Source organism: Microtus pennsylvanicus, chromosome 8 (assembly GCF_037038515.1).
Source record: "Microtus pennsylvanicus isolate mMicPen1 chromosome 8, mMicPen1.hap1, whole genome shotgun sequence".
Taxonomy (NCBI): Eukaryota; Metazoa; Chordata; class Mammalia; order Rodentia; family Cricetidae; genus Microtus; species Microtus pennsylvanicus.
In genome coordinates, this window is record NC_134586.1 from 7,497,279 (window position 1) to 7,512,782 (window position 15,504).

General features: G+C 41.1%; 2 protein-coding genes across 8 annotated transcripts in view; one reads left to right on the forward strand and one right to left on the reverse strand.

The window, feature by feature from the left end:
- The window catches only part of Abcc9 (ATP binding cassette subfamily C member 9), a 122,974-nt gene that overhangs the window by 70,235 nt on the left and 37,235 nt on the right, over positions 1 to 15,504 (forward strand). For all 7 annotated transcript variants that reach the window (XM_075982386.1, XM_075982385.1, XM_075982388.1 and 4 more), the window contains 8 exons: positions 878 to 962; positions 2,404 to 2,484; positions 6,248 to 6,385; positions 6,512 to 6,637; positions 10,037 to 10,133; positions 12,603 to 12,832; positions 13,881 to 14,029; positions 14,211 to 14,280. In XM_075982386.1, coding sequence (XP_075838501.1) covers positions 878 to 962; positions 2,404 to 2,484; positions 6,248 to 6,385; positions 6,512 to 6,637; positions 10,037 to 10,133; positions 12,603 to 12,832; positions 13,881 to 14,029; positions 14,211 to 14,280 — 976 coding nt within the window. The remainder of the gene's footprint in view (positions 1 to 877; positions 963 to 2,403; positions 2,485 to 6,247; positions 6,386 to 6,511; positions 6,638 to 10,036; positions 10,134 to 12,602; positions 12,833 to 13,880; positions 14,030 to 14,210; positions 14,281 to 15,504) is intronic.
- The window catches only part of Slco1b3 (solute carrier organic anion transporter family member 1B3), a 1,042,880-nt gene that overhangs the window by 60,597 nt on the left and 966,779 nt on the right, over positions 1 to 15,504 (reverse strand). The gene's annotated exons all lie outside the window — the stretch shown is intronic.

The window sequence follows — 15,504 nt, forward strand, 5'->3', positions numbered from 1 at the left end:
TTAATTAATAAGGAATGGGCCACTACCATCCAGCTAGCTTTAAATTTTTTAACAGACAAATAAACTTGGATATAATTTTTAAGTACAGAGTGATGTTTTAGGTATAAACTATAAATGAGAAAATCTAGTTATTTAATGTGCGTATAACCTCATACCACTATCACTGTTCACAGAGGGAGGAATGGAAACCCACACTTTCCTAGTGTAGGCTCACACTAACATGCTCGGTCGATGTTTATTCCAGTCTAAGATACTGAACTTGGGGTTGTGGGCAACGAGGGAATAATGAACAACAGCCTCAAAACTAAACCAGTGAATGAATACATATATGAGTTTATTCATCATAAAGAAGAAGATAATTATATTTTTTTTGCTAGAGAAGTGGTACAGCTGAGGTTACTAAGTCATATAAGCCAAACTCAGGAGGACAAATAGTACATGTTTTGTTATATTTTGGATCCTTGCTTCCTTTAAAATAGATAAGAAGCCAGGCAGTGGTGGCGCACGCCTTTAATCCCAGCACTCGGGAGGCAGAGGCAGGCGGACCTCTGAGTTCGAGGCCAGCCTGGTCTACAAGAGCTAGTTCTACGACAGGAACCAAAAGCTACGGAGAAACCCTGTCTCGAAAATCCAAAATAAAATAAAATAGATAAGAAAACCTTTTACCCATGAATGTCCTTTGAGAGTGGAAGGGGGACTAGGGGAGGGGGCAGGCTAGAAGAGAGGGAAGGAAGGAAGGGAGGAAGGGAAGGGGAAGGGAGGGAAAGAAAGGGAAGGTACAGAGAAGAGGGGAGGGGAGTGGCTATTGTCAGAGAATGTAATACACTTGAGGGAACATCTGTATTTCAAAAGACCCTGAATATCATTTCTCCCAAAGGTACAAAGCTGTTACCGACGCCTGCTCTCTTCAGCCCGATATTGATTTGTTGCCATTCGGAGACCAAACTGAAATTGGAGAGAGGGTGAGCTAAATATAATTGAACTAAGCAATGCACAAAAGAAGAGAAAAAAGTTGACTGCTTATCTTTAATCCTCAGAAGAACACAAGGAAGTCTTGGGGCTTAGGGATTACATGTTGTCCCAGTGACAAGCACCAAAATATAAGGACAGGCACTCTTTGATACCACCGTCCTTTAAGTACCCATTGCCTACTGTGCAAGTCATATTGTGTTAGCCCCTCAGGACCTGCGGCAGTGAGCGGGGGTGGGGGAGAGTGAACCATCACCCCTGGTTCTGAGCAAGCATACTCTGCCTTCCTGGTTCTGCTGCCGTGAATTGCTTTGGAAACTTAGATCGCTTCTGATAATTTCTTCCAGTCCGTCCCATCAACATCTATTATTTTGTTAAGGTCTTATTCGTCTTTACCCTCTCCTGTTTTATGTTGGCATCATGCTGTTCTGGCAGATGAAAACATTTAGACCTGCCATATCACACTAATGACTAACAAGAATCTTAACTCTTATAGGTTCAAAATTGTCCCAAAACAAAAGGCTAATGTGTGTTATCTACTGTGATAATAAGTTGATGTTGTGGGTGATTTTGTCCTCTGCGCAGTACAACTGAGGATACTAAGGCTAAACAACTGAGAAATTTCCCAGTCAGTGTTAGGTGCTTAGGACCAGCCACCTTCTTAACGACTATTTTCTATTGCAACGTCATGACTCAATTATGAACAGCAGTAGCTTCATGTCTCAGAATAAAAGCATCCACAGGTGTAAAATGATAACAATCTTGATCTACTGGACCTCCTTTGGGGAATAAAATAGAGAAAATTATAAAGTCTCATATACCAGCCTGGTAATAGCAGGTGCTAAGTTAATGCTAATGATTAACTATCATTACTATTTCATCGTAAAAACTATTGTTGTGGAGTGGTATTTGGGATAACTTTACAATCAAATTGAAGTGGTATGTGTTGAGAGTTGGGCGTTGGCTCAGCAGCAGAGAACTTTTGCTTCTCTTGCAGAAGAACCAAGTTCTGTTCTGACCACCCATCTAGGCAGCTTACAACCTCCTGTAACTCCAACTCCAAGTGATCTGATTCCCTCCTCTGACCACAGGCATCTTACCCTCATGTGCACTTACCCACACAGAAACACACATAATTAAAAATAAAATAAAAAACGTGTAAAACGAGGTACGTGTCAAAGTATAGCCAATGTGAAAACTTAAAAATTCGGAATTGCTTGTCTTTGTTACCCACCAAGAGAGCTGGTTATTCATGCTTTTGTTCAGCAGAGCTCACAGAGTGAAAGGAGGAATAGTGTGAATGGTCAAAGACTATGGACATATATCAAGCGTCATGTTAAAAGTGTTTAGAGTGACTTGCATTTTAGAGGTGATCTTTACCATCAGATCCCATATTAATAATGAAAATGGGTGTTTCTGGTATTTCTTTTCAAGGGCATCAACCTGAGTGGGGGCCAGAGGCAAAGGATCTGTGTGGCCCGGGCGCTCTACCAAAACACCAACATTGTCTTCTTGGTAAGAATATGAACTTCAATTTTATTTATTCTTTGATTTCTCCCTCTGGACAAGTGGGTCTTTAAAAAGCCAAGCTGGACAACTGAAGGAAAGCTGGTTTAATGGAATTACAGAGAACAGAGTAGTCAAATCCTCACAGTGCAGTTCAGTGACTCAGATTCAGAACTGAGAGTTGGTGGCTCCAGGTTGGTGCCCATGAAGTTACAATAGAAAGCACCAAGGTACTTTAGGCAGTATCTTTTGAAGCTTTATGAATTATTTATTTATTCATTTGTGTGGGAAGAGGAGGCAGAGCTTGCTTGTCACAGTGCGTGTGTGGAAGTCGGAGGACAAATTACTTAGTTCTCTCCTTTCAACATCTTGGTCCTAAGGATCCAACTCATGCTTGGTTGTCAGGCTTGGTGGTAACCACCATCTGCTTCTGAACCGATCTGACAGTCCCTAGAGGTAGTGGTTTTTCTGGGTTTCTTGACCAGGAGAATCATTAAAGAAGGAGTATGGATGATGTTAGAAAATTGGGGCAGAATCTTCTTTTGTTTCATGGCAAAGAGATAAGGCTCAGAAAACAGAGTCTTGGTGGACATGGGAACATCCAAATAGATATTCCGTTCCAATCGTGAGCAGCTCAGGCTGTAGATAAGTGTTATATGTGATGATTTCTAAAATGATAGCAATCTTTGCTGGGTAGTGGTAGCGCTTACCTGTAATCCCAGCACCTGGTAGGCAGGGGCAGGTGGATCTCTGTGAGTTTGAGGCCAGCCTGATCTACAGATTGAGCAATTTTTGCTCAGCACCAATAGCACCCATGCCTTGAATATGCTTGAGGAGATTTTATGTATTTACAGAGTTTCTTGATTGTGTTGGTTATGATTTTGATCTGTTTTAGTTCATACAGAACATAGGGGTCAAAATAACAACATATATAAAGTGGGAATTTTAGAGTCCATCAGAGAATGTAAGCTTGTTCCTCTCCTGGGACATCATTAGCCTTCATTTGTAAATCTGCTTGTAGACGGTTCAGAACCCTCAATCATCTGTGGGTCAAGACTCCTTTGCAGGTCAAATGACCCTTTCACAGAGGTCACCTAAGACCACCGGAAGACACAGATATTTATATTATGATTCATAACAGTAACAAAGTTACAGTTATGAAGTAGCAACAAAAATGATTTTATGGTTGGGAGTCAGTGCAGCATGAGGAACTGTATTAATGGGTCACAACTTTACGAAGGTTGAAAACCACCATTTAAGACATTCATTCCCCTGTACCTCTCGAACCTCTTCAGAACATTGGTTGATGTTGGAGTTTCCTGCTGAATTTAAATCCATTTAAAAGAAGAATCTGGATAAATTGGAATTATTTCAGGTTAATCCTGAAGACTAACTTAGGGAATGGGGTCATCCATTAGAGGTTGGGTCCTCCCATACCAGTTCATTTAATCAAGACAGTTCCTCACACAGCTGCCCATGGGTCAACCTGATCTAGACAACCCCCCATTCTCCCACTGAGATTTCCTTCCCAGCTGATATTTAAAAATAATCATTCTACCGTGTAAAGTAATTTGATTCCACACCTTGTGTTTCCCTTAATCTTCAGATTGGTGGGCAAGCGCTCTGCCACTGAGCTATGTCCTCAACCTTTTTATTGTGAGACAAAATATTGCTAAGTTACTAAGCTGGCTTTGTACACCTTCTACGGGTCAGACACACCTTGAATTTGTGACCCTTTTGGGTCAACCTCTGAGTAGCTGGGATGGCTGACCCCAGTCCCTCCCTGGCTGACTGGAGCCGGCTTTTGAATCAGCCTAACTTCCTCTGTGCTGAGTCCCAGAGACACATAGCTGTCACCATGGCGTTTTAGAGAGAGATATAACCTGTCAATCCACCACGGCTTGGTTTATAAGACAGTAACAGTAGAACATCTCTTTAGAAAGATTTCAGGAATCACCACATTATTTTGTTGGATCTTTGCATCAGTCTGATGAATATTCTGACAGGTCCCTTTACTATCCCTGTCATTTTACAAATGAAGTGGCAGTTGGGACATATACTGCCCAGAACAGAGAGAGAGAGGAGAGATTGTAACTACATTCCAGCTCTCTCATTTCTAGTACTCTGCAAGCTGTCTCATGATATTTCAATTCAGAATTGTACAGAAAGCGAACATGAGTTCCTATAAAAACTTATTTCTAACATATCCTTTTCCATATGAATAATTTCTTATACACACGATTTGGGATATTTGATCTGTACAACTGAAGATGCTCTGGGTCTTACAGGAACCAGAAGCAGAAGTTGTGTCAATAGCAATCAATTTATCCTCTATAATAGTTATCTGAATTTTCAAAACCAGTGATTGGCTAGTAAACCTTGCAATTAAACTCCTGCGGCGTTGTTGCTGGGAGAAGGAGGTAAACCCTGCAAGTGTCCTGAAAGAGAGCTCAAGCCTCTTTCCTACGACCAACATGAGAACAATATATCTTAGAATGATTTATATTGCTACATAAGCTTTCATTTTTAAGTAATCTGTCTTCTAGAAAAGTAGCCAGAGCTATTAGCCCCTGAGCCATCTCTCTAGAGTCACCTTGACAATTTTTTTTTTGTTTTTTTCGAGATAGGGTTTCTCTGTAGCTTTGGAGCCTGTCCTGGAACTAGCTCTTGTAGACCAGGCTGGCCTAGAACTCACAGAGGTCTGCATGCCTCTGCCTCCCAAGTGCTGGGATTAAAGGTGTGTGCCATCACTGCTCTTAGAGTACCTGTGACAATTTTAAAAAGCAAGTTATTGGGCCACAGGGAGACAGATTCATCTCTTTGATATTCTAGTTCATGGAGTGTCTTAGAAAGAGTTGGTATTAATAAAAATAAAGGTTCAGAATGATTTTGAAACATTTCAATATCATGAAAAAATATTTTTGGAATATTCCAGAACATTCTGTTATTAATCAATTTCATTTCATTACTTTTTAAAATAAATTTAATTACCCAGATAGCATATAAACATATCTTTATGCCTGTATTTGTTAGGTATCTGTATACACACACATATACATATATAATGACAATTGCCATGCTAACTATTCCATTATCTAAATATTCCTGTATTTGAATGGTTTAAATAAACTACTGTAGGCTTTTATCAGTTACTAAATGTATTTATATAAAAGCCATTTGAGGATATTCATTAATTCACCTATTTATCTGTGATTATGATATCTAAAAGAGTGACTGTTTAATTACTTTACTAATGTTTATTTTTCATTAGATTGTTATTAAATACTTTAATTGAAATCATCACTTAGTGTTTCTGTTTATTGAGCAGAGAATAATTGAGCTAATTATAATTCTTCTTGTAATGGCTGTACATTTAAACTGAGTCTACCTTCTAAATATAGTTGCTTTGTTTCCCTGTCTACATAATCAATCAGGTTTATGTGTATAGCTGACAGAACTGTGCTAAATTCTTTCAGAGTTATATTTCTACATTTGTGAGTATGCATGCCACTATGTAGAACTGATGGAATAAGAATCCAGTCACCCCTTCCTTGTACCCAGATTATGTAGACACTGGTTTGCATAGTAACAGTGTAGGAGAACAACACAGAAATAAATAAAATAAAAAAAGACATGTCCCAGGCACCTTCATTGTTTCACCAAAATCCTGGCTCATGTTTCTGTTTCTCATTGTTTAACTGGTTCTTTGAGGATTTTTAGCGGAACTGAGTACGGGCCCTGTTCATCTCCCTTCCCACTCTCCCTGCTGCAGGACGACCCATTCTCTGCCCTGGATATCCACCTGAGTGATCACCTGATGCAGGAAGGAATTCTGAAGTTCCTCCAGGATGACAAGAGGACGGTTGTCCTTGTGACTCACAAGTTGCAGTACCTGACCCACGCGGACTGGGTAAGACTTCCTGGGTTTGTGTTACAGTTGTATCTGAGACACCAAGACATACTCCCTGAGACACAGCTGAGTCATTGGGCCGCTTCCAGATTCTTCTAGGTTTCTGCTCACGGTCTCTTTCCTCAGATCATAGCCATGAAGGACGGGAGTGTGCTACGTGAAGGGACTTTGAAAGACATTCAGACCAAGGACGTGGAGCTTTACGAGCACTGGAAAACTCTCATGAATCGACAAGATCAAGAACTGGAGAAGGTAAGAAGGGTCAGAGCAGTCCATGCAGTTACTAGAAATGCCCTGAAGGAAGCGCTGTGCTTCGTAGGATGCACAGGGCTCTGCTACGGCCTCTTCCGAAGCTCAAGATAATTGCGTCTTTGCATACAGTTATTGAACAGTCTACTTTGAACTTGTTATATTTTACTATACTTATTTGTTATTTGCTTATTTATTTACTGTGTGTCCGGTATGTATTGCATGTGTGTGGTGCATTTGTGTGTGTGTGTGTGTGTGTGTGTGTGTGTGTGTGTGTGTGCGCAGGCACGAGGGAGCATGCGTACATGCATGTGTGTCTACTAGGAGAACACAGTCACAGGCACATGTGTAGAAACTAGAGGAGCACACTCAATGTCTTGTTCGATCTCTCTCTGCTTTATTTCCAAGAGAGAGAGGATCTCTCACTAAAGCCGGATGTAGGCTGATGACCATACTCACCATAATTGTTCCTGTCTCCACCATCCACACACAATGCTGGGGTTCCAGGTGTGAATGGCCACCCCTAAATTTTTATTTGGGTGCTGAGATACAGATTCAGACTCTCCTGTTTGTACAGCAAGCCCTCTTCCCCATGGAGCTACCTCTCAAGCCCCCAGCTGGTCCTGTCTTATGTTCTCTTCTGGATGAACGGCTACCTGAGTTTTGACTCTGAGCCATTTGGAATTGTGTGTGTAGCTACAAGTTGAATGAGCTGTTTATCAAGGCTTGAGACTTTCCTTCTTTTGCCGATTGATCTCTTCTTTTCTTACAAGTGGTAAGATCATTTTTATGCATTGTCTACAATCAGACAAACACAGTCAAGACAAAATCCAAGGTGGTTTTGAAGAAGGCAAAGCTCTGAGCTCTGGCTGGAGTCACTGGTGTGTCTGGAGTGGATGGAGCTCAACAGAAAGAAGAAGACACTTTTTCATACACCACGAAGACTTTTTTAACACTCTCACTTAGTTCTCATGAAAAGTCATAATGAATATGTACAGACAGGATTTTCTCATTTTTACAGAAGAGAGAACGGGGGCCCAGAGAAGTCAAATAATTTGTCTGAGCTGTACAGCATGCATTCATGGCATTAATACTGATGGGATTAAAAGCCAGCTCCACCTCCAGAGTAACTGTGCCACATTTCAGCCATACTAAATGGCGCAATAATAGACTTGGAAACCAGAACCTGGAAATCGGTTCATTTTGTGATTGGGAAAAGAAATAGAACATTGAATTTTCAAATCTTTGAGAACTTTTGCCTTGGGGTTTGGCCTGGGATATATCCAGAATTTAGTACAGTGGCCAGGAATGAGCTTTAAAAAAATAAAACAGTTGTGTTAGCCAGTTTCTTAAAAATCAGAAACTCAAATTGTATCTTTTAAGAAAGAAAAATAAAATCTATACTCCTGTAGTGAAGGAAGGTCCAAAGGCCACACTCTTCTCAAAGTTCTCTGTCAGGTGACTTTCTGAAGATCTCAAAAGCAAATCCCCACCCCACCCATGTTGTGAGAATTTTGGTTGGTCTTGTTAATAAAAACCTGGAGTCAGAAATCAGGGTAAATGCCGAAAGATCAGAGAAGTAAAGGAGCCAGCCACTAGAGTTCTTACCTCTACCAAATTCTCAGACTAAAAGGACAAGATCCTGTGTCCACGAATCCTCAGACTGGATACTCCGAGCTCCTGTTTCCTCCCTGCTTAGATTCCTCTCTCTGCCCAGCCATATCACTCCTGTCTCTACTCCCCTAGTGCTGGGATTAAAGGTACATGATCCCAAGTACTGGGATCAAAGGAGTGAGCTCTGTTTTTCTTTTAGGCTGATTCAATATGTAGCCCAGAGTGGCCTTGAACTCACAAATATCCATCTGCCTAGTGCCAGGATAAAAGGTGTGTGCCACCACTGTCTGGCTTGTCTGACTGACTAGTGTGCCTAGCTCTGCACTCTGATCTCCAGACAAGCTTTATTTGTTAGATCACAAACAAAATATCACCACACCCGAGAAAGAAAAACCCCTGTGAAAAATCTCTGCAGAGAATAAGAAGGATGATAGACTCATGGGACTCAGGGTGTTAGGAAACATCTCACACTGTGCAGTGTCATGCCCAAGGAGCATCTTGAGGGGACCCCAACTAACATCAATTTAGTGATATAAGCGCCAGGGGGAAATAATATGATGTCATTGTCAAGAGCAGGAAAATTTATTGTTTTCTTTGAAAAGAAGGATCAGGATATGGAATAAAACACACACACACACACACACAGAGAGAGAGAGAGAGAGAGAGAGAGAGAGAGAGAGAGAGAGAGAGAGAGAGAGAGAGAGAGAGAGAAACACAGTAGGCTGAGTGGGATCGCAATATTGTTTGAGCAAACCAGGAAGAAAGTCTGTGTCCATTCACTTACATTTAGAGATGAAGGGATGATTAGCTTCCTAATCAAAGACAGACGGCAGGACATCTTTCAAGCACAGGAGATGTGGAACAAGCTAGGGTGAGGCCATGGCAAAGTCAGCTGCAAAGTAAAATGGAGGCCAGGAGAAGACAGACAGAATCCTGGAATTCCAATCTGAAGCTGGAGAGCTATTCCTCCATTGGACTGGGGAGGGGGTAAAATGCTTGCTTTTCAAGCGTGAAAACCTGAGTTTAGACTCTTAGGACTCACGTAAAAAGCCAGGCATAGCTGTGTGTGCGTGTGACTACACACACATCTGCAATCCCAGAGCTGACAAGTAGAGTCAAGAGGATCCTTGGAGCTTGCTGCCCAGCCGTCTCATGCAGTTTTTGTCTGTTTGTTTCTTGAGATGGATCTCCCTATGTAGTTCAGCTGGCCTGCGATTTCTAGAAACTCACCTACCTAAGCCTTTTGAAGACTGAGATGACAGGCATTTGTTATCATGCCTAGCTTGAATGTTTTTAAACGATGATATTTAGCATAAGTGGATCCTCAGGTTAAAAACCTGTGTTTGAAATTGATGTAAAAACAAAAGATGTCTCATTGGTGGAGCTGATGTTGTAACTCTTTCTGGCTTCCTATTGGCCTACACATCTGAGTACAGAAATGTTATTCATAAAATTCATAAATTCATAAAATTCTAGCATGATTTCTATAACAGCCTTTGTGACAGGAGAGCTGGGGACTGGTATAGAATCGCCTAGGGTCAGGCAGTGGTGGCACAGGCCTTTAGTCTTAGCACTCTCAAGGCAGAGGCAGGAGGATCTCTGTGAGTTCGAGGCCAGCCTGGTCTACAAGAGACAGTTCCAGGAAAGTCAGGACTGTTATACACAGAGACCCTGTCTTGAAAAATACAAAAAAAAAAAAAAGGAAAAAAAATCCAGTGTGTCATCCATGGCTAAGTGTATCCCTTCCTCAGACAGAAACTCCTTCAGTGAGCATATTGTTGTTCACAGGACATGGAAGCAGACCAGACGACATTAGAGAGAAAGACTCTCCGAAGAGCCATGTACTCAAGAGAGGCCAAAGCACAGATGGAGGATGAAGATGAAGGCAAGTCTCTTTTTTCTTTTTTAAATCTGAAACATTCAGCTAGATTAGCATGTCGTGAGGACTTTGCTCTGTAAACTGCCATGAGAGAGTGCCACACACGTAACAAGCCACTGCCACACACATGTAACAAGCCACTGCCACACACATGTAACAAGCCACTGCCACACACACGTAACAAGTCACTGCCACACACATGTAACAAGCCAGTGCCACACACATGTAACAAGCCAGTGCCACACACATGTAACAAGCCAGTGCCACACACATGTAACAAGCCAGTGCCACACACATGTAACAGCCACTGCCACACACATGTAACAAGCCACTGCCACACACATGTAACAAGCCACTGACACACACATGTAACAAGCCACTGACACACACATGTAACAAGCCACTGACACACACATATAACAAGCCACTGACACACACATATAACAAGCCACTCTGCACAAGACCCAGAGCCAAACGAGACGCTTAATATATTTAGTATGGCAGCGTCAAGGCAAGGCGTGTTTCCCCTAGCAGCCTCTGTGAGACGAGACGTGTGCTCAGTGGGCATGGAAAGACAAAAGTGGGATCTAAAAAGAGAACAATTGTAAAAGTCTAGTATCGTGACTGAATCCATTTGTTACTAAAATATCGATTGTTTAAACACCAACAATCAGTGGAAATATCGGAAAGACAGTCCCTATACTTGAGTCGTTCCGTCACACCTGACAAAGAATGCAGATGTCAGGGAGCCCTTTCTCCATTTCAGTTTCCCACATCTAATACTATATTCTAAAGAAAAAGAAAAAAAAAGATTTGCTAGAAGTTTGAAAAGCAGTCACCCAAAATTATAACATTGTCTTTATCTGAGTCACAAGAATGTTTTAAAATACACCATTTAAGTCCACAGAATAAACGCATTCATTATGTTTCACCTCCTGTGTAGCTTTTGCTTTCCGTTCCTTTCTACTGGGCAACTAAGAAATACGGAACATTACAATGTGAAGGCAGAAAACACCAAATTCTGCCACCTCCCTATTTTAGATGTCTCAATGAATGTTCATGAAGTTAAAAAAGACATCAACGAAGGAAGGAAACTTTTTCAGTTTCAAGTCTTAAATTTGAGGGTGTCTACACTAGAGAGACTGATCACAGTCTTCAAGTAGCTACCATTTTCATCATTCATGTTTCTGTTCCCACACCTATGAGACAGAGAACAAAATACTTTCAAAGATGAGCTCATCTAAGACTCAGTCTTTCACAGGTTGCAGTTGAAACAGGAAGTGCTGGTGATGGGCTGTCTCTGCCTCACATCCACATGGGGCCCCTTTGGTGTGATGATCAGCAAACAAAGTCATATTGCCTATCCTTCGGATCTACAGCTTAGTACCCATAACTATTCCAGTAGTACAAAGAGAGCATGTAGCTTAAGTGCAGTACAAATTGACTGGAGAGGGTCAGACAGGAGACCCGACAGTCACTGGAACATGCAAATAACCAAGTCATGCTGAGAAGGAAAGAGAAGGCCTCCCTGTCATTGCAGTGGAGAGACAATCAGTCTCAAAGTAACTAAGCGGCTTAAACATCACCCTGCCCATTGTCTCATGTGGTCTTTAGCTTTGCCTTCTGGAATGTTCCTTCTTGACAACTCTCTTCCATGACCACACCTAAAGCACAACAGAAAAATTATGGATTGGTGCTTCTAGGGTAGGCACAAATTCCACAGTTGCTTTTCTCCTCGTTCAGATTTCTAAGTTCAGAAAGCCATATATTTCTTTAAAAATTAGATGTTTGCAAACCAGGAGCATGTTTTCATTACAACACAATTCCATCACTAACTTAAGTGTCTGGAAATCAGTGGTCTGGTCCATTTGTGAATTTTTATATTTGTTCGTTTACTCACCTTTTACCTCTGCTTGCTCTTTCTTTCTTTCTTTCTTTTTCTTCCTACCTTCCTTTCTTTTTTCTTTCTCTTTATTTTGAGTGAATCTTATACAGCTTAAGCTATCCTTGAACTCCATGTATAAATATATATATATATATATATATATATATATATATATATATATATATATGTTGGAGAGACACACACACACACACACACACACAGAGAGAGAGAGAGAGAGAGAGAGAGAGAGAGAGAGAGAGAGAGAGAGAGAGAGAGAGAGAGCGAGCGCTGGGACTAACCTTAAATTCCCCATGAAGCCTATAGCTGGGGTTAGCCTTGGATTTCTGATCCCCCCCACCTCTGCCTCCCAAATGCTGGGATTGCAGAAACATGTCACCATGTCTGACCATTTTCAATGTATTTTTAATAGTCAATGTATGCACTACTTTAAAGTATTTAAAGCCTCCTAAGCTAATACGTTTGCTTCTGTAAAGTTAAATGTGGTTATGAATATTCTTGTCAGAAAATAGAAATTCATTCTGGTGCTCAGCTGAAGCTTACACAGGTTTGTTGCATGTGTGGCTATACAGAGGAAGAGGAGGAGGAAGACGAGGACGATAACATGTCAACTGTGATGAGGCTCAGGACGAAGATGCCCTGGAAGACCTGCTGGTGGTACCTCACTTCAGGAGGGTTCTTCTTACTCTTCCTCATGATCTTCTCTAAGCTTCTGAAGCACTCAGTGATTGTGGCGATAGACTACTGGCTGGCTACATGGACATCTGAATACAGCATAAACCACACCGGGAAAGCTGACCAGGTACAGTGGAGAGGGAGGCCCTTTGCTGAGGTCAATTAACAGTTAGTAGGCCAGAGGAGTTCAGTATGTTAGTAATCAGGGAACTACATAAAACATGGCAAAGTGCCAATAATGTGAAACATGCCTCTTACTGTTCTTATCATTTTAAATTCCTGCTTTGCTCACATTATTTTTACTTATTACATATTTATGTATTGTATCTATGTGTCTGTGTGTGGGTATTGCACATGAAGGCAGTGCCCATGGATGCCAGGAAAATGTGCCAGAATCCCTAGAGCTAGAGCCATAGGCAGCTGTGAACCACCCATTGTTGGTTCTGGGAACTAAATACAGGTGCTCTGGAAAAGGAGTGAGTACTCTTGACTGTGGAATCATCTCTCCAGCCCTGGGGTTTTTCTTTGTTGTTGTTGTTTCATTGTTTTGTTTTGTTTTTTGAGACAGGGTTTATCTGTGTAACAGCTCTGACTGTCCTGGAACTTCCTTTGTAGACCAGGCTGACCTTGAACTCACATGCAACTGCCTCCAGAGTGCTTGGATTAAAGACGTGCGCCACCACACCCAGCTTCCAGGTCTGTTTTTATAAGAAGCATTTAGTCATAATAGTTAGATACAGATTCAGAAAGTTCAATCTGTTTTACATGTAACGTATGTAGCATATGCTACTATAGTACATGCTAAACACATGTAAAGGAGATTCTGTTCTTCTCATGATTTTCAGTCCTCGATCAGTATACTGAGCGATCATGGGAAGAGTGAGCTTGACAATATCGAAATCCAAGAGTCTGTCCCCAACTTGCAAGTTACACTGACTCTGCAGTCATTAGGGTAGACCTTACAGGTGAAAAGAGCAAGCAGGGGCTTCCTGGCCTGTGGGACTGACCTGAAAGGGATCCCTGCTCTGAGTACCCACCACTCGTCTTCAGCCCTCTAAATGCAAGCAAGATAAGAATATCGACAATCTGTCTGATTTTGATGCTTCATGAATTTTCTAGTTAGGAAAAGCCCAGGTAATCATTTCATGTCATCGTCCCACGTTGGTTTTTCCTAGACGTTCTACGTGGCTGGATTTAGCATTCTCTGCGGAGTTGGCATCTTCCTTTGCCTTGTCACCTCCCTCACGGTAGAATGGATGGGCCTCACAGCTGCCAAGAACCTCCACTACAATCTCCTGAATAAGATAATCCTTGGGCCAATAAGGTAAAAGAAAAAGTAGTAATCTCATGCCCCTATACATGTAGTAATAAAAACATACATTTAAAATTGAACTGTGGAAGGTTAAAGAAAAAAATTAGTCATTTTCAGGACTCTAGATGTCCCTCAGTGGTGCTTCTGGTCAGGTACTCCACATCACTTACTCTTCCATCTATTCTCTACCTAGGTTCTTTGATACCACACCCCTGGGACTGATTCTCAATCGGTTTTCTGCTGATACTAATATCATTGACCAGGTGAGTATTTGAGTTGCTTCTAAGTTCTAAGACAAATTCCTCAGTGTAAACTAAACAGCATTCCAAACAAGACTCTTGATGGCAAAGAGTTGCTAAAAATAAAGTTAGGATTCATTTGATCTCCTATCAAAATGAAAAAAATGATTTCTAGGATAAGACTTTCTGTTGGTATGTTCATGTATGTTGTATGCATATGCTTGTGTGAGTGTCTGCAGTTGGCATATAGGTGCCCATGCACACTTCCGTGTGTGTGTGAGTATGTGTTAGTCAGAGGTTGACACAGGCATGTTCTTCAATGCTTCCCATCTAATTTTTTAGGTCTTATTATTTTTAATTTGAAGTTGTATGTATGGGTTTCTGCATGTGAAATTCTTGCAGCAAGTCAGGTAGATGCCAGGGCCTTGCTAGTCAGCCACTGTGGCAAAAACACCACCCCCAGGTTCACTGAGAACCATGACCCAAAAATAAAGTGGATAACTATTATAGAAGATGCCCAGTTCCAACCTCAAGCTGCCATATGTTCACTTACGGGCACCCCTACCAACTCACACGTGTGCACATGCACACACACACACAAGTTAGTACACACAGAAATTTAACACAAGGTAAATGTGGCATCTGGAATCTGGGAGAATCATTCATTTTTAAACTAGAAGATGTTGAGAGAATTATCTATAAAATATAAAACAATATGACTGTAGAATAAAGATGGCCAAATAAAGTCATGACACGGTGAAATAAAAGATAACCAGATAGTTTTGGAACTATGAACTGCAAAAGGTCTTTTGATGTAGGACAGAACATAGCATGGAAATAAGAAAAAGACAAACAGAAATAACTGTGCAAAAAAATAAACTTTGATTGAGCCTAAAGCACCAAAGACAAATTTAAATTGTAAAAGAAAGGAGATAAACACCACAATATATGAATAGCATCTCAATTCAAAATGGAAAGGGCAAGTAATACAACCAAAATTGCCCAAAGGACACAAGTTGCTACAGGAAAAATAACTTGTGTGCTTTTACAGTGGAGGAGCAGATGAGTGTCAGATAGTGTATAACAAGGAGTGTTTGAAACCACTGACAAGGAAATGCCTCTAGTCTATCCTGGTAAAGCAAAACAAAGACAGGGTGAAAAGATTTCTAGTATAGCCGTTTATATAAAATATCCAAGGTAAGTAGGTGAACAACATGTAATGCCATGTCAATAGATACAGCTACTGAG